Below are 24,417 nucleotides of genomic sequence, written 5' to 3'. Positions count from 1 at the left end.
ATATCTACTAGATATATTTTAAATACATAGAGGTCTCCAACTATAAATGGATGGATGGCTCTTCGATTATCAGTATAGCATACAGCAACATACTTCATACACATTTATAATCTACAAAAAATGGCTGGAGTTATATAATATAACTTTCAGCTTGGTCATCATCAATAGTCAAAGAGCTCAGCATAGGAGCATCAATCACAAGACCATATTTCTCCTCGATTGTTGTATAGATGAGAAATATGGTGTTGTGTTTATGCTCCTCTGTTGAGCATCTTTGACATGTGTCTCGCCTGTATGCTTATATATATGTACCTGATTTGAAATGGTTACTAACTCTTCTTGGGAGCTGCTCAAACCTGAAATCCCTCATCTTGGTAATGATCTCCTAAATGCTATGTTATCTTTATGAATGTGTTTTGCCTATCTTCTCTTCTCATTGCCTTTTCTTTCTCCTCTGTTTTTTAACCTCAGGTATGGGATTTTTACGAAGCACAGCAGTTGCATTCCGAAGAAATGAATTAAATGAGTTTTCCATTTGTTCCCGAGTGTTTGCTATCTTCGCTCAAGTCTTTTGAGCTCAAAACCAGCATCTCGGGATATACTTCCTAGAGAATTCTGTAATCCTCAAGAAACTGACTCTACGTCAGAATGATCGCGCAAATGTCAATGGGATCTTGAAGAAGCTCGTGAAAATCCCAAGACGCTCCATCACATGTGAAGTCGTTGTAAAAATGATAATAGAACGATAGCTCTCTGTGGAGTCAGCTAACTCTGGCAAACTCAAAGTTTACAACTTCCACTGTAATGGATCGCGGAGTTCAACCAAGTTTCCACGTTTAGGAAAGCACATAAGCCAAGGATGCGTTTCCATTACACGGACATATACAGCAGCTTCACACCATGACTTGCAAGCAGCCGATGCACGGATGTTATCTTCTAAGTCATGATGTGACATTATTATCCCAAGGACGTCTAAAGGAAGGTCAACGAAACTCGGGTTTGAGATTAGGGCCTTCTTTCTTGAAGATTGTGTCCTACAAAGCAATCTATTAGCTTAAAATTAGGCACGGTCGTGACTTTTAAATTATTCTCAAAGTGAAACTTCTTTTAGTTCGAGAAGACAAGAACTGATACAACCAACACAATGAATAAAACATCAACAACTAAACCAAAAAAACAAAAAACAAATCTCTTAACTTGGGAATTGTTTTGGATTCTACAAAATCTATTAGTATCCATCATACACTAGATTTATTTCTTATTCAATTCAGTTTTCCCCAATTTGTAATAAAATGTTTTGAGAGTAACAAACCCTCTACGCGATGCGGTGGCTAGAGAAAGGGAAGAAGGTGACACCATATTGGAAGACGGCGGTAGACTTTGACGAGACGACGAGTCAACGACACCTTAAGACCTTAGGGTTTGTTGTGTTTCAGTATTTGGGGCCTTTTCATTTAAGTGATTAATTCTTTCAATTTTTAGTCTTATAAAAGCACAAACTCACTTGTACAATCATATGCTGACATATATGGCAAGTGCATCCTTTATCTTATGCAGTTCAAACTACTCGTGCAATCTTTAAGGTATTTGTATTGGGATAACTGATTTGGGTGTTCTTTTAGTAAAAATATTAGTAACATAATGTAAGATCATTAGTTTCGATCTTTTGTTTAAGGAGTTGGTTATTGGGAGAACATGTTTAAGATCATAAGATTTAATATTATAATAATCTAAAACATATTACAATTTTAAAAACTTTAAAAAATAACATTTAAATTGCAAACTTAAAAAATTTATACTAAAATTCAAGATACAATACCAATTTTTTTAAGAAACAAAAAAAACATTAAAGATATAAATAAAAAAAACAAACAAACAGATTACAATTTTAAAAACTTTCAAAAATAACATTTAAATTGCAAACTTAAAAATCTTATATTAAAATTCAAAATACAATACCAAATTTTATGAAACAAACAAAACTTCCTCCAAACAAATAAATGTTTTCTCCGTTGCAAAAAATTGTGTTCATTCACAAGTTGCCACGTCACCCAAGAACTGGCCCAAAATCAGTTCTACATCAAGATCCAACAACATATTCTTACCCACTATTCTCTATATTTTTGATTTTAAAAAGACTTAGAACACCCAAGATGTTGGCCCAATGGCCTTATGGTGACATGTGGCACGTGTATCACAATTAGTTAAAATTTGTAAAGCAAAAAATACAAAAAGATATAGTAATCATGTACGACATTATATGTAAAACTCACAAACATCCTCTCTTGGTTATCAAATTCTTTTAGGTAACTCGATTTCTTATGCTTCTGCTGCAAAAATATGGAGATAACACGTTTCTTCTAAGTCAAGGTATTCAAAGTCACTGACGAAATCATAAAAGACGAATATGTTTTTGAAACATGATGACTTAGAATCTAAAACATCTCTCATATTGGAACTTGGAAGGGTAGGATAATTAAATTTTCTACTTTCTACAGCCTCTATATTTGTTTTAGCATTTTTTTCTCAGTTTTTCTGAAGTCACGTCATCATAAGTATAACTGTATGATTTTTTTTGTTATTTTTTGGTAAAAGCTAATTAAATTCTCTGGTTTCATCTTTTTATAATAAAAAGAGAAGTACAAATTGGAGAATGTCCAAAATCTAATCTATTTACTCAAATTGCCACTCAATTATTAATAAAGGAGACACTTTATTGAAATTAAGAAGACAAAATTGACTTATAAATAAATCAGAAATCGATTATATCTGTAGGATCTCTTTATCCGAACCCGACAATCTCTTCCTGTCCAGCGACTTGGGTAATGATTTTGATATTGGGCTTCATTTTGTTTTGAAAAAATTGTATCCATATTGGGCATTGCTTATATTTTTTAAAGTATGACAAAAACTCCAGTTTCCTATTCTAATACGTCGACCAATATATCTTCTTAAATGTGAAAATCGATTCATATCAATTAACGCAAATCATTGAAATGTGAGAAATTAATTCTCCAATCAACTTACAATCAGCTTCTCAATTAACAAATTTCATAATAGCATAATTACTAAAAACACGCAATTAAACATCAAACATATTAATTCTCCAATCAACTTATAATCAGCTTCTCAATTAACAAATTTCATAATAGCCTAATAACTACAAAAACGCAATTAAACATCATACATACCTAATTATATTTCCAAGAATCAAAACAAATGAGAGTAAAAAGATTTCGTCCTTTCCATGATCTTCAAGATTAGCATAACTCAAACTCTATGAAGCCCTATGTTAGGTATTTATGTATAAATAGGTCTATGCAATAGTCATTCTACTCTCATCACATCAATCAATTTCGTACACTCAATAGCAAAACTCAAAGTCATATTTGTACTTTTTAATGGCGCAAGGAATTGCTTACCTCAACGATGTCAAGCCCTACAAGACATCCTGGAAAGTGAAAGTCTGATTCCTTCATGCTTGGAAAACTTACACCACCGCTTTTGGGGAGACATTTGACATGGTCCTCGCAGATTTACATGTAAGTTAATCTTCAATATTTTCCTCATCAAGCTGTCAAATATCAAATTCAGTGAATGTCACCTCATAACTAAACATTAATTCAGGGAACAAAGATTCATGTTTCTGTTAAAAAGGATTGTATGAATCGTTTTGAAAAGTATATGGTGTCAGGTGAATGGAAAACATTCAACACTTTGGTTTGGTTTATGCAGCAGGTCAGTTTAGACCAACAAGCCACCATTACAAAATGAATTTCCTGACTCAAACCATTGTCACAAGGATTGATCCACTGTCTGATGACCACTATCTGTCTCTGACTACTTACAAAGATGTGGAGACTGTGGTCTAAATGCAAACATTTTAATCGGTAATATATACATTCATTCTCATGTTAAGTCTTATTATTAAAACTGGATTATGATTCTATTTTTTAAATTGTAGACATTGTTGGACAAATTTTCAATGTGGGTGAAATGGAGACCATTGATGTCAATAGTAAGCCGACCAAGAAGATTGATTTCCAACTAAGAAATGAGCTGTAAACTACAAACTTCTAAATTATTTTCCAAACAAACTGTGTGTGTTATTGATCCGAATATCTGTTACTAACATCACATACCTTTTAATATCGTCATAGGGATGACAGACTACCTTGTACTCTTTGGGGATCCTTTGCAGAGCAGTTTCTTGAGGCTTGTGCAAATGCAGATGGTGAGATGGTGATCTGTTTGATAAAATTTGCAAAAATCAAGACATACAAAGGTAACATGATTTGATTCTCTATTAGCAACTAATAATATTTCAACTAAAATATTGAGAAATCATATATGTATCCCAACTTTGCAGATGTTCGAAGCATTGCAAACTCTTTCAAATACTTCACAACTTATCATCAATCCAGACTACCATGAGATTGTGGATTTTAAGAACAAGTTTTAGAAAGGAAGGCTAATGTAGATTTTATGTTCATGGCCTATCTAAAACTCAACCAGGTAGATCAGTTTGTAAGAAATCACACTTATGGAGAAATTCCTAAGTTTTTTACTTGCTTTCTCGCTTAATTTCATCAAAAATAAAACTTTCATGTTCTGTTTATTTCTGTCAAACAAAATCCAGAGGTTTACTAACTCCTTCTCAGCCAAAAATACTTAAAATTAGTGGCCAAATAAATTATTTGAAACAAAACTAGCATAAACAAAAATAGTGTCGAATTAAATCTTCAATAACTTACAAGGAGAATAAATTAGTGGCCATATTCGATCTAATTCGTTTGGAATCCACACCTAATCCATCCATACATAATAGATTTAGTAATTGAGGAATCTACATCGAATCTATGACGAAGAAGGAGAAAATTGAATTAAAAGATCAATCTATTACTATTGATGTCAAAATCTAAGAATTACAAAAAGACAGATTATCGGATAAATCCGATCAGCTTTGTGTAATCGGAGAATTAAAAAAAAAGACAGATTATCGGATAAATCTGCTGATGGAGCTTTTACTGGGATTCCGAACTGAAAATAACATTGCCTCAGAGATTATCCGATCAATGTTTTTGAATCGATTTTTTCTGGATCAAGAAAACTTTCTCTGTAAATCGTTTCGACTTTTCTTGATTTTTTTTCTTTCTCCCGATAACAAAATTCAAAGATAAGAGTGTTAATGGGCCAATTTCGGATTCACAATAAAACCCCATCTATTCTACTAATCAACACTTCCAAAATTATGGCCCATTAATTCATTGTTTATGTTTCATCTATACTAATATTACAATACATTATCTTTATGCTCATAATAATACAAAGTAAATGAAATTTTAATTTATTTCAGATTATAGATATAAATAAATAAAGAAAAAAAATTAAAAACCCCCGCACGTATTTTATTTAGTTACAATCATATTAAAAATATAAAACCAAAAACTTTTCTATTTGGCAGATAATTTATTTTCAAAGAAAAAGGAATATAATCATTAGCAAATGGAGTTCAGCTTAAGGTTCCTGAAAAAAAACAACCAAATATCTACTTCAGGGTTGTATCACCGTCTAAAGCCCGTCAAAACACCATGTACACACAACTTCATTACTAAATAAATAAATAAGCCAATCTTTATTACTAATAATAAAAATATTCAAAAGATAAAATTTTACCATTCACACTACTAAGTCATATATATTAGAAAGCCACTTTTACTTACACTTTATTTTAAAACTACATAAAAACAACTATAACTTGATATTATTAAAAAAATATATTACTACACATTTCCGAAATAAACATTTTTAAAAAATTTGGTACTTACAACTTAAAAAAATATATATTTAAAAACTTATGTAATCTATATACGAATAACTTTAGCATAATTTAGTTAATATATATTAAATAATATCAAAAATATTCTGCGGTATACCGCAGGTTAAAACCTAGTACTATATTAATTGGGAAGTACAAATATGAAACTAATCTTATAGAACTTAAAAAATTACAATGTTGTGCCATTAGATTTAAATAATTATTAGTTTTTTTTTAATTGTTTTTTCTCTTTAATTAATTATTGAAAAAAATACTATATAATTTTTAAAAAATATAAACCAATCAGAATTTCAAAAACTAAGATTTTATATCCAATTATACAATATGATTATTTTTGATAACTAGATTTCGAAGATTTTGTACAAATTTTAAATTATGATTCTCCTGTCATATTTCTTTTATTTTATTTATAAACTGTTTTGAATTATCATATAATACTTATGATTAATAAATAAGTAAAAAGAAATTCTGCAAAAAATGTATTTTGAACTTGTAAAAACGAAGATATATTACTCAATCTATGAAGAAAAAATGTGTGTTTTTATTTAACAAATTGACGGGTTGGTAAAACTAAATTTATGAAGTTGATAAATTAATAAATTTTATTTGCTCACAACTATAATATTGTAATTACCACTTCAAAATAATGATGCAAATACAAATAAATAAATAATATAAAAATATAATATACATCAAATAAATACTATAATATTCTAAATAATTAGTATTAAAAATACTTCAGGATAGATATAGATTTACAGAAGAATTGCAATATTAAAAATAAATATTATCTCAAACATTATAATTTTTAAAAGAATAATAAAAAATTTATTATATTATAATTTTTAGAAAAAATATTGACATGTGCTATAGAGATATCTTCTATTATTATTCTGCTCTCCATTAGGAAGCTAAGACTGAATCTTAAAGACAAGCAAGAGAAGAAGAAATTGCAGAAGCAAACAAGAACCAAAGGTGGCATTGTTCAAGTATTGGAAAGCTTCTCAAAGAATCAGAGGGTTACATCTATTGTGTTAGCTCAGTGTCACGTGCAGTCACACGTGAGGTGTGCTTTAGCTCATTACACGGAGCTTCATGTCTGTTTCACGGTGAGAGTATAAAACAAGAGCAGCCACGCCATTGGGTTTTTTTCGGTTCAGTCCATTTCTTCTTCGGCTATGCTAAGGGTTTAGAGAGTGAGAGACCTAGAGAGAGTACGGGTGTTAGATGTGTTCTCGGGGTTCTAGGATTCCTCTGAAACTCTCTTCTCTTCTTCTCATCTTCTTCATGTAATCTCATGGTGTAATGAGGTGTGAGAGCTAATCTTCATGTAAACCACATCGGAGTTGTTTTCCGATTCATTAGTGGAGGTTGAAAGCACTGTCTCTCCCCAGACGTAGCGACTGCGGTCGTGAACTGGGTTACCAAAGTTGTTGTGTTGTTCTTGTTGCGTGAATCGATCGAGAGGTCAAGTGAGGATTGAGGTTGCGATTCTCTAACGCTAACGTCTCTGATCTCACCTAAAACACATATCTCACCGTACGTACATTATGAATACAACGAACTAACTTGAACTATACGTAGATTAGTAAACTCCGTATACGTCTATGATCTCATATAACAAAACAATTCATAATCAGTTTTTAAAAAAGCAAAATTTAATAACAAACACACAAAAATTAAACACATTTAGTAATAATTAATAACAACACACACACAAACTCAAACCCAACAGTCGAAACGGTTCTGGTACACACAAACACAAGAGTGAAACTCCCAAATCCCCAGTTACACATGAACACAATAAAAAACATAACAACAAAAACCCTTCTTAATTAGTTGTTATGCGAAGAGCTTAACATGAGGTCCAACAAGTTCTTGGGAGGCGGATCGATCCATAGGATTTGACTACGACACAGTTCTATCCAAATCCGCGATTCCTCGCCCGGACGGCACATGCTTTCATCGCATGAGTAGGATGCACGACGTTTGCGATTGCACATGCTTTTATCGAATGAGTAGGATAAACAACGTTTGCGATTGTGTCCCAACCTTGAGAAATAGACTTTGCTCCTCATCCATGGGAGATTAGTTCTCAACTCAGAGTTATGAAAACTGAAAAAGATGGTCAAGCTATCAAGTGTTGTCTTGCTCACCTCCTCCCACTTCTTAGAGACTAACTTATAAACCATTGGCTTCTCGTTCATGCATGCATACATTACAAAGAGCTCTCCTTCTTTCTCTGCCAAGGCAACTGCTTTCGCCTTCCTTCCATATTACTTTCTATCGTACATATACGGGCATCAGAGTCTATGTACACAGTAAGGAGTCCACGTACCGGAAGATGGGTGAAAGTTAGACATCCTGCTGCGTATTCAGATTCAATAAAATAAACATTAACCACACAAAAATCTTACTTTAGATTCATTTCAGATTCGATTCAATTTCATATTCAACAAAATCTACTAATGTCATTAAAAGGTTACACTAGATTCATTTCAGATTCGATTCAATATTCGCCAATAAGAGGGAAAAAAAAAAAACACTATCGAACTTGTCAAAATCCAATACAATTGAATATTATAATTTGATTTGAGCCTTTGAGAGTAGCAAACCCTCTACGTGAGACGGTGGCAAGAGACAGCGAAGAAGGTGACGCCATTTTCGGAGACGGCGGTGGACTTTGACGGGACAACGACACTGGCAGCATCCTCAAATTAGGGTTTGATGTCTCTCAGTTTCAACACTCAACAATGTCGTTTTGGATTTGGGCTGTTTAAGTGATTAGTAGGTTTTAAATATAAATATTTTGGGTTTATTATTACGTCAATTATGACATAAATAAACAAACTTAAAAAATAAATAGTATTAAAAAAATTCAGCATTGTATCTTAATACTATTAAAAGAGGAGTACAAAATTAAGAATGTCCAAAATTATGGTTTTATTTATAGCAATTGCCATTCAATTTATGCATTTAGAAAACAATAATTAAAATTAAAAAGGACAATTAGGGAATAAATAAGAAATTTAATTTAATTTGATTCAAATAGTATATGATCCGCGTGTTTTATTTGGGTAAATGGGTTAAATAGTTGAACCCAACTGTCTAAACGTGTGATTACGAGTTAGTTAGTATATGGTAACTATAATATATTGTCAAATCTTATCACTTTCACAAAGCTAAATAATCCAAATAATAGTCAGTATTTAATGTTGTAATCCACAAAGCTAAATGTAATGCTACGTACTATATATTTTCAAAAAAAAAAAAAAATGCTACGTACTATATGCTGCAATAATTTCGGATTTTATTTTGAGTTCTATTAGAGACTTTAGGGATATGAAGAATTCAAATTTAACATACTAAATCTTAATTACTTAACATCAGTAGAAATCATAAACCTGGAACAAATTATATATATTAAGATTTAAGTGATTGTATAGTTGCATTTATAAATAAAATATTTTAACACTACATCCGTTAAACTATAAAACTATGATTCCCATTTAAAATTTGAACGGGTTAGAGTTTACATAATTTCATAATATTATAGGCCATGTGATGGAGCAGTTAGATTTTACATCAATATGATTATAAGATAAATTTACATATATCTTATATAATAAAGTAACGTTTTCCTAAAACTTTACATGAGAATGTGACATTTGGCATTCTACATAATTGACATGTGTCCACTCATCATTATTTTTACAATTTTAAATATAATCCAATTTCATTAAACAAAAATTAATAATTTAAAATTATATATTCAATCTCCAATAATTTGCATTAAATTTTGTGTATAGGTTACAAATATATATCAAATATTACTTTTTAACAAATTTTAAATTGTATTTAAGGTTAACAAACAAAACATTTCAAAATTATTGTCATGCATTAATATGTTGACTTCATATTTGTTCATATTCATTTTTCAGTTTTTTTTAATAAAAAAAATATATTTCCAATTGAACAATAAATAAAACACATTTTGTCATATACATTTAACTCAGAATTTAATATAAACTGACAAAAAATAATTAAATCACAACTAAAACACACTCAATCATATAAATTTAACTCACACTTTAATATAAAACTGAAAAAATATTTCCTATTAAACCACAAATAAAATCCATTTAATCATATAAATTTAACTCACACTTTAATATAAAGCTAAGATAAAAAAATATTATCTATTGTCCCTATTGTCCCTAAAACAAATGTTCTCAAGATCAATCTATTCTAAAAAATATAATGATGGCACTGGCCCATGCATTTCAAATATTGAAACCTTAAAAACCAAAATGAAGAAGAAGAAGAATAAGCCAACCTTGTGTTTTCTAAAAAAACTTTCTCGCTCTTTCCTATTACATCTATAGTTTAATTATCATCGATCTCTAATTTTTGACATGTGTTATAATAAAATAAATTATTTCTTACAATCGATCTCTAATTTTACGAGATTCTGAACTTTGCTCCGGTATGTTGTCAAAGTTGGTTAAGGTGATGATTGTGAATCGGAATTTACAACCTCTTAAAATAACAGATATCTTTTATACCACATAACATAACACAAATGCTTTCTTTTAGCATGACTAGAAAATCATATATAATAGATATCTTGATACCACATAGCATAACACCAATGTTACAATGTCAAATTTATACACCTACATGTGAATTACCTACATAAATAACATATACTGTATGTATTTTGTTATCAACAAGCAAACACCTCTAAATATGTAACACGACATTATATTATTAAACTATTTTGCAATGTCATTTTAGTAACTGTATAGTTCTCCTATGTTGAGTTTCGTCTCTCACTTTATTGGTGCATTAGAAACAAGTTTTTAATTTTGATCAATATATATATATATATATATAATAATCTTTCTAATTTTAATAATCTTCATTGTACAATTAACTCATTTAACCTACTAACGATGACCTACACATTTGTTATTAAAAATTTCTCTATAAATAGCAAACACCTCACTAAAGACCATCATAAATCAAATCCCTCATAAAACATATATTTTAATTTTATCATATTTTATAAGAAACTAATAAATTTTCTGTTTCTTATCTTTAGTTATCTTCATAACCTACTATTTTATTTTTGTATATTTGATTATATTGTTTTATGCTCTTAGAAGCTCCCTAATGATTCCCAAAATTTATTCATGTGCAATTTTTTCAATTTTAATGAATAATATATATTAATATTATTAAATTTATATTTAATGACATAATTTCTGACTTGTGTTTTAATTACCTGTTGAACATAGAAATATTCCTGTATATTTTTCTCTATATTGAGGTAATCTTTTGTCTTCTACATATGCACCTTTTGATAAAGATGAAGAGGAAACCAAGAATAAAAATGAACATATTGATTTTTTTACGATGATGGTGAAAATTTTAAATTATTTTAATTGTCTAAGCACTTATATTCAAAGAATGTTGCATGAAAGCGAAGAAAAATTTTGAATCTCCATTTTCAAAAATCTGAAAGTAAAACAATAGTCATGACATGTGTACAAGAGTGTTATGATAAGAGAATATGTCTCAATAAACAATAGTTCTACGAATGTGGTTGTGAGATCTTACAAAAACTTCATATGTTCATTTCATATATTAAAGCAAATTTGTATATAATAAAAAATGGTCTCTCCTACTAACAATCAAAAAGTGCTCTCTCATATAAAACAATGTATATGTCTAATAGTTAGTTTTTTATAGGTGTATTTAATAGTTTGTTATAAGGCTATAGTTTAGACATATTATAAATTAGTTAATAAAATAACAACTTTATGTAATAAGATAAAGAAGTTCATAAATTGAAAATATAACAAAACAAATAATTTTACGTAAATTCAGATTTATTAAAAACACGATTAAACAACTAAATAACTAAACAATTAAAATAATCAAACAAAAACAAAAAAAAAAAAAACCCGCCCGTCGGGCGGGCCTTTACCTTGTATGTATATATAATTTATAAAATATTATCCGCAGGATTTAATCCTAGTATTTAAGTGATTAGATCTTCCATGTAAATTTTATACTCTACCAATACACAATGATTCAAATGTAAGAGGACAACTGAATGCAATCTCTTGAAAAGAAAGCTCATCCTTGTGCAATCTTATAAAAAAAAATCTCTTTATCAAATGGTATGTGAACTCGAAAAAAACTCTTTAATCAAAATAAAAAATAAAAATTTCAAAGAGTAGAATGAAACAGAAATTAAGCTTCAATTATAAGCAGAGGGTTAAGTCCTAAGATAAGTGAGATGATCCTACTCTTACACCCAAAACGAGAAGAAAAGCTTTCCCATTACTTTTTTTCTGTCTTCACATGTAATCTTGCCACTGCTTAATCTATCTAAGTTAGGGACATGGTCATGCTTTTATAGTTAACAACCATGTGAAGACTACACGTGGAAGGACACGACCCATTTAAACTAACGAGGTGAATCCAAACATGAAATAAAGTCCATTTTTGGGACAACTAATTAGGGCTAACCCACAAAGCTGATACAAGTCTCTATATTGTTTGCAATGTTACTTTGAAGGTTGTGCCGAGAATGTAAACATTTGTCAACGAAGGCAAGGGAGAATCATAAATGGTTCAATGTCAACTTTAAAAAAAGAAGACATTTACAAAGGCCGAAACTGTTCTGGCAAACAACAACACAACAATGAGAATTCCGAATCAAACATGACTACTTATCTATTTCACTCAAAAGGTCTAACACATTCTTAGGAGGCGCATTGATCCATGGGATTTGACGAGGACATAGTTCTCTCCACCTCTGCCATTCCTTGGGCCGACTAAACCTGCTTCCATCAAAGGAATACAATACACAACGTTTGCGCTTCTGACTGAACCTTGAGAAATATATATTGTTTTTCATCCTTGGGAAATTAGTTCTCAGCTCACTGTTATAATAACTGACAAAGATGTTCAAGCCATCATGTGCAGTCGTATTCATCTCCTCCCACCTCACAGAGACTAGCTTGTACAGTAGTGGCCTCTCGTTGCTGCTTGTAAACATGACGAAGAGTTCTCCTTCCTTCTCTATCAAGGAAACTCCTTTCTCACTCCATCCATATTTCTCTCTATCATATTGATACGGGCATTCCAGTTTATCTGCACACATATAACTCCATGTACGGGAAGATGGGTGAAAGCTAAACAAAGTTCCTCGTGCGTTGAAGCAATAGAATCGATCTTTGCAATAGACAATGTTAGTCTGATTATAAAACGGTCTTATGCGAAAAGGGATATCTTCATTGGTCCAGTCAGTTGCTCCAGGGTGGCAAGTGCTGATCAGAACAAACTCGTCTATGAACCTTATCCCTAAAACCACACAATTATCTGATGTAGGAGGACAAGAGAACGCAATCTCATCAAAAGCCTTCTGACAATCCGGCAATGTTATGAGCTCCCGAGAATACGGATTGAAGAAGAACATCTTTCCCAATCCTCGTTGATCCATAAGTAACCAGCCATCTTTTGCGTACCACACAGTGGATCTAGATAACTCTGGCAGATTCAAAGTGTACACCTTCCGTTTTAATGGATCACGGAGTTCAAACAAGCTGCCATATTTAGGAAAGGACATAAGCCAAGGATGCATGGATGTTATCTTTTAAGACAAGATGAGACATTATTATAGGTAGGACGTCTGATGGACGGTCAGCGAAACTCGGATTCAGGGCCTTCTCGCTAGGAGTTTTGGATCTACAAAGCAATTATAATCAAATTTAAATCAGGCCGGTCGTGACTTTTAAATTCGGATCTCAATGTGAAAGAACCCTGAAATGATCAAACTAACACAATAATAAACAAAAACAAAAACAAAAACAAAATCTATGAATATCATAGAAACCTCTTTACATTAGATTCACTTTAGATTCGAATCAGTTTATTTTTTCCCAATAAGAGAAAAACACTATCGAACTTATCAAATCCAATATATTATTGAATATTATAATTTGTAATAAAATGTTGAAAGAGTAACAAACCCCCTACGTGAGACGGTGGCAGGAGACAGCAAAGAAGGTGACGCCATTTTCAGAGACGGCGGTGGACTTTGACGAGACGACGACACTGGCAGCATCCTCAAGACCTTCAAGTTTGTTGAGTTTTACTTTGTTTCAACACTCAACACAATAAGTTCTCCTTTATATAAAAGCACAACTCACCTCTGTGATGGTGATAGTAAGTGTATCATTTATCTTAAGTCCAGTCATAAGTTGACATCTGTATATAAATATCTTATATAATAAAATAAGGTTTTCTTCTTTAATTTCTGGAAGACTATACCACCAATGCTAAATTGGTACATGAATGTTCTTGCTTATCCTGCTTCGGTGGAGTCAAGATATGAGAACTAAACATCCACCAATGAAGTAAAGTAAACGACTTTGTATATATTATGTGGGTACTATGGGCAACGATATCTTGAATAGTTGAATACCAACGTCTATGATCTCACCTAAAACACATATCTCACCGTATCGTACGTACATGATAAATACTACGATCTAACTTGAAACACAAATCACATTTTATACAAAATTAGTAAACTAAGCCAATGACCTCAATACCAAACCTATTCGTAATCAGTTTTAAAAAATCAAAATTAAATAACAAACACACAAAAATTAAACACAGTTACTAATAGTAATTAATAACAACACACACACAAATTTAAAGCCAACAGTCGAAACGGTTCTGGTACACACTGACACACAAACACAACAGTGAAACTCCTAAATCCCCAGTTACACATTAACATAATAAAAAACAAAACAAAAAAAACCTTCTCAGTTGTTATGCGAAGAGCTTAACATGAGGTCCAACAAGTTCTTGGGAGGCGGATCGATCCATAGGATTTGACGACGACACAGTTCTATCCAACTCCGCGATTCCTCGCCCGGACGGCACATGCTTTCATCGCATGAGTAGGATGCCCGACGTTTGCGATTGCACATGCTTTTATCGAATGAGTAGGATAAACAACGTTTGCGATCTCCGAACCTTGAGAAATAGACTTTGCTCCTCATCCATGGGAGATTAGTTCTCAACTCGGAGTTATGAAAACTGAAAAAGATGGTCAAGCTATCAAGTGTTGTCTTGCTCACCTCCTCCCACTTCTTAGAGACTAACTTATAAACCATTGGCTTCTCGTTCATGCATGCATACATTACAAAGAGCTCTCCTTCTTTCTCTGCCAAGGCAACTGCTTTCGCCTTCCTTCCATATTGCTTTCTATCGTACATATACGGGCATCGGAGTCTATGTACACCGTAAGGAGTCCACGTACCGGAAGATGGGTGAAAGTTAGACAAAAATCCTGCTGCGTTGATGCAATAGAATCGATCATTCAGGTAGACAAGGTTGCTCCGCTTATGAACCCCTATTCCATGACTAGCGAATGTAGCAGTAACCCACTTATCATCTCCAGGATGGCAAGTGCTGATCGTGGCGGCATAATAAGTAAACCTTATCGCTACCACCACACAGTTATCTGATGTAGGAGAACAAGAGAAGGCAATCGTATCAAACTCCAGCTCACACTCTGGCAAGGTTATGAGCTCCCGAGAAAACGGATTGAAGAAGAACACGTCTTTCGATCCAGTTTTATCCATAAGTAACCAGCCGTCTCTAGAGTAACACACAGTGGATTCAGCTAACTCTGGCAGACTCAAAGTGTACAAATTCCACTGTAACGGATCGCGGAGTTCAACCAAGTCACCACCTTTACGAAAGCACATAAGCCAAGGATGCTTTTCTACTATACGGACAGATACACCAGCTTCACACCATGACTTACAAGCCGCAGATGCACGGATGTTGTCTTCTAAGATAAGAGGAGACAGTATCATACGTAAGATGTCTGATGGAAGGTCAGCAAAACTCGGATTCATCAGGGCCTTTTTGCTCGGAGATCTCGATCTACAAAACAATTAATCATCAGTTTCAATAAAATAAGCACACACAAAAATCTTACACTATATTCATTTCAGATTCGATTCAATTTCGTATTCAACAAAATCTACTAATGTCATTAAAACGTTACACTAGATTCATTTCAGATTCGATTCAATATTCCCTGATAAGGTCAAAAAAAAAAATTAAGAGAAAAAAAAACACTATCGAACTTGTCAAAATCCAATACAATTGAATACTATAACTTTCTTTGAGCCTTTGAGAGTAACAAACCCTCTACGTGAGACGGTGGCAGGAGACATAGAAGATGGTGACGCCATTTTCGGAGACGGCGGTGGACTTTGACGAGACAACGACACTGGCAGCATCCTTAAGACCTTAGAATTTGTTGAGTTTTACTTTCAGTTTCAACACCCAACACAATATATTAGTTCTCCTTGATATAAAAGCACAACTCACCTGTGTGATGGTGATGGTAAGTGTATCCTTTATTTTATAAAGTTCAATCATAAGTTGACATGTGTATAAAAATCTTACATAATAAGGTAAAGTTTTCCTAATCACATGTTATCCCAAACTGACATATATATGATGTCAAAGAATTAGACATATATCTTTTTTTAATATTTCTTCCCATTTAAAATTTATTAAAATTTATATATTTTTCCTTTTTTATCATTACTCTAAATAGAACTTATCAAATAAGTTTAAAGATATATAGAATGTTTGCATATTTTTAAAGTAAAAATCAAATTAAATTATTTTAGGATAGAGTAATTAAAAGGAAAAGATATATACTTTTATCATTATGCCAAGTAAAACTTAAGATCAAATTAATTTAAAGATATACACTATTTTCATATTTTTGAAAAGTTATAATCAAAAATCTTATATGATAAAGTACACTTTTCCTAAATACTTGCTACCATGGCATCAAAGTATTTGACACATGTTCTTTTTTTTTGCTCTCACTTAAATATTTTTATACTTAAAAAAAGTAAAAATTAAAATCAAATTATTTTATAATAAAGTATTTAAAATTTTAAAACTAAATATTTTTATCATTATGCTAAGTAAAAAGTTAAGATCAAATTAATTTATAGATATATAAAATATTTTCAAATTTTTCAAAGTAAAAATTATAATAAAATAGGATATGTTTTTAACCAAATAGTTACCGCACCACTTATGTGACTGATTCCACTAAGTTCTCGATTCAATTAAGTTGCGTTACTCTCTAGTAGGAATTCTTAAAAAAAAAAAGAAAAAAAAAATCAAATTATCGTATGATACACTAACAAAAAATATTATATATGAAAGCACATAAATATTCGATAACGTAATATGATACCACTCCACCGCCAATTTTTATAATGGATCCACCGCCGGTTTATTACATTGTTTGCAAATCCGATCATCAGATTCAGATAGCCTTAAAGAAAAAGAAAAAACACGTCAAAAAAGACATATCAACACCTTTGTCTTCTTGCTTTCTTCGCCCTTACTTCATTCAACTCACGACGATCAATTCGAGACCAATCTCAAAAACCATCATGACGACAAGTATTAGACTTCTCTTCCTCGCTTTCCTTCTTCTTGCCTCACCTTTCCTCAAAGGTAAAAAAACCTTTCTCTGCTTCTCCATAGCTATAAATCATGTTGTTGATCCATTTACTTAGCCTACTCTGTTTCTTGTTACCGATCCGACCCTGCCCAAGTATTGTTTAAGGTTGCTCACATGATCTTTCTTGAATTCATTTTAGTTGCTTTGTGCCAATCGGATTCGGAAGATTCTGGCTTTGAAGTTTCTGATGTTGGTGAAGAAGAGAGTGATACAGAGGAAGTGTTTGGTTTGGAACTTAGTTCAGCTCCTGGAGTTGAAACCCTTTGCGTTTTCCCCAAAAACACTGCAAAAAGTTTAGATTTTTCCCCTGTTTTTTTCTTTTTAAGATCTAGTTTCTTAAAGTAGTCTCAGTTTTGTTTGTGTGTGTTCTGCTAATCCTATTTTGCCTGATTTTATTTTAGTAATAAAAGCTGGAGTTGAGACTGAGCTGCTTGTTGGAATGAAAAATGATGGTAAGGAAATGATTTTTTTTTTTCAACTAATGATTGATTACTTGAAAGTTGGCTATAAAGTTTCTAATTTTTGTGTTTGGGTCATATGAATAGGTCAATCCAATGTAGATATTGTTGCGGTTAAAGGGAGTTTACATCTTCCTTTTGATCAAAATGCGGTTCAGAATCTCACTGCTTTGGTAATTTAATGATCTTTGCTTTCCTCTTACATTTATTGCTTGTGTTCTCATGTGTCAATTTTGTGTCTCTCCAAATCAATCAGTTCTTTTTTGTTGTCTGTTTTTTTTTTGTCTCATCTCATGTCACTCTACACCATAATCCAACATTTGCCTTTTCCATCCTGTGGTGTGTTTTCGCTTTCTAAGCACCATTTTGAATCTCATTGTATTACAACTTATGGGTCTGGATCTTTCATGATTGTATTTATTAGGTCTATCATAGTTTTATAACTAACTTGTGCTCTTGTTGGTTCACTGTCGCTCTCTAGCTTATAATCTTGATCATGTATGTTTGACCTCGGTTCGTCACATTTGTTGCCTCTGATAAATGTCATGTGTTAATTTGTTTCCTTAACAAATCAGTCTTAGTTTGTTCTTGTCTTAGGTTTTTATATTGGCTGTTTTAGTCTCATCTCATGTCTCTCCCACACTCTGCACCTAAAACATTTACAATTGGAATCCAGTTTTGTGCTTTTGTTTCATCTGGCTACTTTTTCTTTGGTTATCTCTCTAGGTCATAGCTTTGTTGAATTCAGAGATTTCTCCTCTTTTCCTGTTCTGTCATTAAGTTTTCAACTTCTTATTTGGAAATTTTTTTGTATCTTCTATTTGTAGAGTTTCAGCAATGCATCTGTGTCAACTTCCGCTCAAGCTACCTTCCCATATGTCTTTGCTGTCAGCAAGTTCCTGCAGGTGTGTTTGGCTAACATATAATTCTTCTAGTCTCCAAGATGACTACAAAATAAATAAAAGAATCCGAGCTAACCATTTTGTTTGTGCAGGCGGGTGCTTTTGATTTAGTTGGCACCATCATCTATGAGATAGATGGTAAGCCATACCAAAGCACCTTTTACAATGGAACTATTGAAGTTGTTGAAGACGGTCCTCTCTTCAGGATGGAGTCATTCTTCCTTAGTGGCCTTTTAATTTTTGTTATCGTTCTTCTTGCCCTCTATATCCAAAATTGTTTAAAGCATATGACCAAGGTACATCGTATCTTATTGCACTTTCACTCCATCTGTCATTTTCTCTTAAGGGAAAAACATATTTCCAAACCTTTGTTCTAACTCTGAGAATGGTTGGTTACTGTGAATTCCTCGCGCAGAAAACAAAGAGAGCACCAAAAGTTGAAGTTGGAACAGCAGCTAAAGATGCTTCGCATGATGAATGGCTTGAGGTATTCGTCACACAAGACTTAATATCTTTTCCATAATGAGTGACCATTTTGGTATTGATACTTTGCTCTCAATTTATCGCGTACTGCAGGGTACTTCGTACACTCAATCTTCGAGTAAGTCAAAGAAGAAGAAGTAGGTTAAGAGCAAATCTCAACACGTTATATTAAGAAACCAAAACACACACGAACAATACTAACGGTGCAGTTGTTGGTAGAGAGATCCTCCTTCCTTGTGTAACTTCACAAAAACTTAACTGTTTTCTCTTTTTTTTCTTTAGCGATAGCTATTTCAAGGAAACAGTTTTCTTAATTATGTTTCTTTAGTAATTTTGTCAGAATTAATTTCTTTTTCGAAGAAAATTACAATTCCAATTTCTACCAAAAAAAAGGAAAAGAAAATTACAATTCCAATTTCCGAATTTCATAAACATAGTAAAGAAAACTAGAAAACATACATTTTGTATTTGGATACTCAAGATCCTATAGTTTTGTATCGTATAGCACAAGGTTTAGAATCTAAAAGTTGTTTCAGTAGGACTATCATTATGCTCTATGAAGCCATCTCTCTCAATCTCTTCTAGAATTTAAGAGTAATTTGGGGGTATGTATGTACACATACATTTATATAATTTAAATTTTACAATTAGAATACAATTTGTAAATTTTATATATTTTTAGCAGAGATTACGATCATAAGATCAATAACTTAATTTGGAGGATTTGTTTATTTTCCATTCTCTTCTCCATAATGGTAAGATCTAAAACTTCATCTCTATGAAATATTTTATTGGTTTTGTACATTAAACAGGAAAAAGACTTTCAAAATTTAGTGGTAGTTAATTTGGATTTGTTTAATACTATCCTTTTTCCCTTATAATATAAAACTAACAGGGTCATAGTTCATAAGAAATTGGTTAAAAGAAAAAGAAAAAAAAAAAATTTATGGGAAAAAATGTTTTACATTTATAGCTTATACTACATCACTCATTAACCAGTTTTATTGCTTACACGGCAAAGTCAAATGACGGTTAAAAAGAGTTTACTTGAAGTTCTGATCCATGATTCATTGTGGAAGTCATATTTGAACTCTTTAAGTATCGTGTCAGTAATGGAACCAATTTCTTATTGTTTTATCTTTGCCCTAAACAAGCGTACATAGTGTTTTGAGGTTTTGTAAAATCTTCTATGATGTTAATCTTTTCGACACAATCAATCAAAATGTTGTATGTTAACAAGCATCATTTCAAACAATCTGTTTTCCCAATGCATTCCATCAAACTGTTGTATTTGATCCTATCAGAGTAGATAGTCATTTTTCTTGCATTTCCTTAAATATCACATTACTTGCTGTTTCATCTAATTTTACTTTTAGTAAAACTTTTTACTAATACAATAATATTACACATTAGTATAATTAGTGCTTTTAATCTATTCAACATTTTTGATATATAATATTGTAAATTAGTAATTGTTAAGAAATAAAAATTTAACAAAATTTAAATTTAGCCCAAGCGATGCATTTATGACATACATTTAGAGCATTATAATAGTCCAAACTTAAGGTAAACCATATAGATTTTATAAAAGAATTTAGCTATAGATGTTGCTTACAATGTAACAATTTACTTTTGCATTTTTTCATAATGGTTTTTTCTTTTGTTTAAAAATCATAATTCTCATTCCAACAATGTTCCACATTCCTCGATTTAACACACGGTGCCGCATTCCCTCATTCCCAGTTGCACATGGCTAGCAGCCCATGATCGATTAGCAACTGGGGAGCGAATGGCCAGATGGACTAGAGGCGCCTCGGGGACCTGTCCACTGTGTCACCATTGTATTGAAACACGAGACCACCTATTCTTTTCCTACGGCTACTCTTTCGAAATCTGGGCGGGGATAGCAAAAGGTGTACTTAAGACAAGATATACAATCGACTGGCATCAACTTCTCCTCTGTGTGTCAGCTTCTCGGCGTGATCGCATAGAGAGTTTCTATAGGAGATATATATATATGGAAAGGATAGGAGAGTCATTCATCTTGACCTAATTACCATTGTACATGTACTATATATATTGTAAATCTCTTTTCTAATGAATTATTCAGCCTCCAAGCTTACATGGTCTTAGAGCTTACGATCTATACCTAATACACAACACAAAAAAAAAAAATTCCGCCGCTCTTTGTTCTCAAACATGTCAGCCACGAGTGAGACTATTGCCATTGTCAATACCCCTCAACTCCTTAGCATCAATATGTCTAATGTAACGAAGCTTATTGCTTCCAATTTCATCATGTGGAGCCGCCAAGTTCGCTCTCTCCTTGATGGCTATGATCTCGCCAGCTACATTGATGGCTCTGGTGTCGTGCCCTCTCCCACCATCACTACCGCTGGTGTCACGACTCCTAATCCTGACTACACGTTGTGGAAGCGTCAGGATCGCCTGATCTATAGCTCCCTCCTCGGCACGATAATTCCCACGGTCCAGCCACTCCTGTCATGCGCTACCACTGCTGCCGAGATCTGGACTACACTTACCAACACTTATGTTACACCAAGCCGAAGCCACATTCAACAGATCCGTCACCAGATTCAAGCCTGGAAGAAAGCCGCGAAGCCGATTGATGAGTACTTTCTTGGTCTCACAATAAGGTTTGATAAACTTGCTGTGTTAGGTGCTGCCATGGCTCATGAGGATCAGGTTGATGCAGTACTCAAAGGCTTGACTGATGACTACAAGTCTGTTGTCGATCAACTCGAAGGTCGTGAGAAAACACCAACTCTCCCTGAAGTTTATGAGAAACTACTTCATCATGAGGTCAAGCTCCAATTTTCGGTTGCTGTTTCGCCTCCGTCTTTCTCGATCACTGCAAATGCAGTTAAATTTCGTGGCTCGTCTAGTGGTTATGGTAACCGTTCTCAGCCGCGTCATAAGCAAAACTACCGGTCCAACTTCTCACCGCAACAACAGCAAGGCTCGTCTCGTCCACATAATGGTATGTCGCGTGGCTACCAAGGCAAGTGACAGATCTGTGGTATTCATGGCCACAGTGCTCGTACCTGCTCCCAATTTCAACAAGGTGGTTTGTCCGATCAACCCCGATCCTATGCACCATGGAAACCACGGGCGAATCTTGTCACTGGTTCTGGTTATGAGGTCAATCCTTGGATTCTTGACAGTGGTGCCACACATCATGTGACATCTGACCAGAATAACCTTGCGCTGCATCAACCGTACAATGGTGGGGAAGATATCACCATTGCTGATGGTTCCACTCTTCCTATTACGCAAACTGGTTTTGCTTCTCTTCCTACATCCTCTCGTGATATTGGCTTTCAAAATGTTCTTTATGTTCCTGATATTAAAAAGAACTTAATCTCGGTATACCGGTTGTGCAATGCTAATCAAGTATCTGTCAAATTCTCTCCTGCACACTTTCAGGTGAAGGATCTCAAAATGGGGGTCCGCTTGCTCCAAGGCAGGACTAGGAATGAGTTGTACGAGTAGCCTGTCAATATTTCACCTCCTGTTTCGTTGTTTGCTTCTCCGTCAAGCAAATCTGATATTCAGTCGTGGCATGCAAGACTCGGTCACCCGGCGTTTCCGATTTTACAAGCTTTAGTTTCAAAGTTTTCATTGCCTGTTTATGGTTCCTCGTAATCTTCATTGTCATGTTCTGATTGCTTCATCAATAAGAGTCATAAAATTCCATTTCATATCAATACCATTGTGTCTCATCATCCTCTTCATCATCACCACTTGTGTCTATTGATGGTTTCAAGTATTATCTGGTCTTGGTCGATCATTTTACGCGTTATACTTGGTTCTATTCAATGAAACTCAAGTCGCAGGTCAAAGAGATATTTATGACGTTTGTGCCATTAGTGGAGAATCGGTTTAAGCATAAGATTGGTACGCTATACTCTGACAATGGAGGGGAGTTTATTGCGTTGCGATCATTCTTAGCCACTCGAGGGATCACTCACCTCACTACAGCGCCACACACACCGGAGCATAACGGCATATCCGAACGGAAGCACCGCCATATAGTTGAAACGGGTCTTGCACTTCTTAGCATGTCTTCAATGCCGAAAATTTATTGGAGCTATGCATTCTCCACCGCGGTATATCTCATCAACCGCATGCTTACTCCGGTGTTGGATCACACGTCGCCGTTTCAAAAGTTGTTTGGTGAGCCACCCAACTATAATAAGCTTCGTGTGTATGGCTGTCTTTGCTTTTCGTGGCTACGTCCGTACACCTCTCATAAGCTGGATGCTTGTTCCTTGCCGTGTGTTTTCTTGGGGTATTCTCTAACTCAAAGTGCATACTTGTGCTTGGATACGGTTTCGGGTAGAGTCTACACCTCACGTCATGTCCAGTTTGTGGAGTCTACGTTTCCGTTTGCTGCTTTGATTGTGTGTCGTGTCTCCACACCGGTGTCTACTCCGCCATCTTCACCGCTAGTTGTCCCTCAACCACAAGCAACGTTTGTTCCACCACGCTCACTCGTACATACTCACGTTCCGGCACCCCCGTGATCCTTCGCCAACGTCATCGTCATCAACGTCATCATCGCTATCTCCGATATCACCACTTGTTCACCACTCACCAATGGCAATGCCACCGCCATCGTCTCCACACTCCCCAAACACGTCTCCACCTCCTAATAACAGTCCACCCTCACACCAAGATTCAACCACACTCTGTAACCCATCGAGTCCAACTCCTATACAAAGCCCATCTCCATCACCAGGCCCAACTCCATTACCAAGCCCACCAAACTCGGAAACTTCATCATCTCCCTCCATCACGACACTAACTCCATAACCACTACCTCACTCCTCTCCTTCACCAAGTCCATCACCACCTCCTCCACAACCACACGCAATGCGTACAAGGTCCAAAAACAATATAGTAAAACCAAACCCAAAATACGCTCACTTTACCACTCCAAAACCGACAATCCCGAAGATGGTGGCTGAGGCGTTGCGTGATCCTAAGTGGCGTAATGCAATGTGTGAGGAGATAAATGGACAAATCCGTCATGGTACACATGAACTCGTGTCTCCTGCTCAAGCCAAAAATGTCGTTGGTTGTAAGTGGATATTTACTATTAAATATTTACCT

The 24,417-nt window shown here is 33.8% G+C and overlaps 3 protein-coding genes across 3 annotated transcripts; 1 reads left to right on the top strand and 2 right to left on the bottom strand.

The window, feature by feature from the left end:
- On the bottom strand, positions 12,579 to 13,496 carry LOC104708633 (F-box protein At4g00893-like). The gene has a single exon (XM_010425229.1). The coding sequence runs from the start codon at positions 13,494 to 13,496 to the stop codon at positions 12,579 to 12,581; it is 918 nt and encodes a 305-aa protein (XP_010423531.1).
- On the bottom strand, positions 14,689 to 16,134 carry LOC104708627 (F-box protein At4g00893-like). The gene is made up of 2 exons (XM_010425218.1): positions 16,088 to 16,134; positions 14,689 to 15,820 (listed from the first exon to the last, which is right to left on the bottom strand). Exons 1-2 carry the CDS (start codon positions 16,132 to 16,134, stop codon positions 14,689 to 14,691), a joined length of 1,179 nt encoding a protein of 392 aa, XP_010423520.1.
- LOC104792169 (translocon-associated protein subunit alpha-like) lies at positions 17,153 to 19,663 on the top strand. Its single transcript, XM_010518246.2, has 8 exons — positions 17,153 to 17,431; positions 17,578 to 17,730; positions 17,840 to 17,890; positions 17,984 to 18,069; positions 18,724 to 18,801; positions 18,891 to 19,094; positions 19,214 to 19,285; positions 19,375 to 19,663. Exons 1-8 carry the CDS (start codon positions 17,188 to 17,190, stop codon positions 19,420 to 19,422), a joined length of 936 nt encoding a protein of 311 aa, XP_010516548.1. The 5' UTR covers positions 17,153 to 17,187; the 3' UTR covers positions 19,423 to 19,663.

This window comes from Camelina sativa, chromosome 1, assembly GCF_000633955.1.
Source record: "Camelina sativa cultivar DH55 chromosome 1, Cs, whole genome shotgun sequence".
Taxonomy (NCBI): domain Eukaryota; kingdom Viridiplantae; phylum Streptophyta; class Magnoliopsida; order Brassicales; family Brassicaceae; genus Camelina; species Camelina sativa.
Note: the sequence above shows the minus strand (reverse complement) of the source record. Positions and strands in the feature narration are given on the sequence as shown.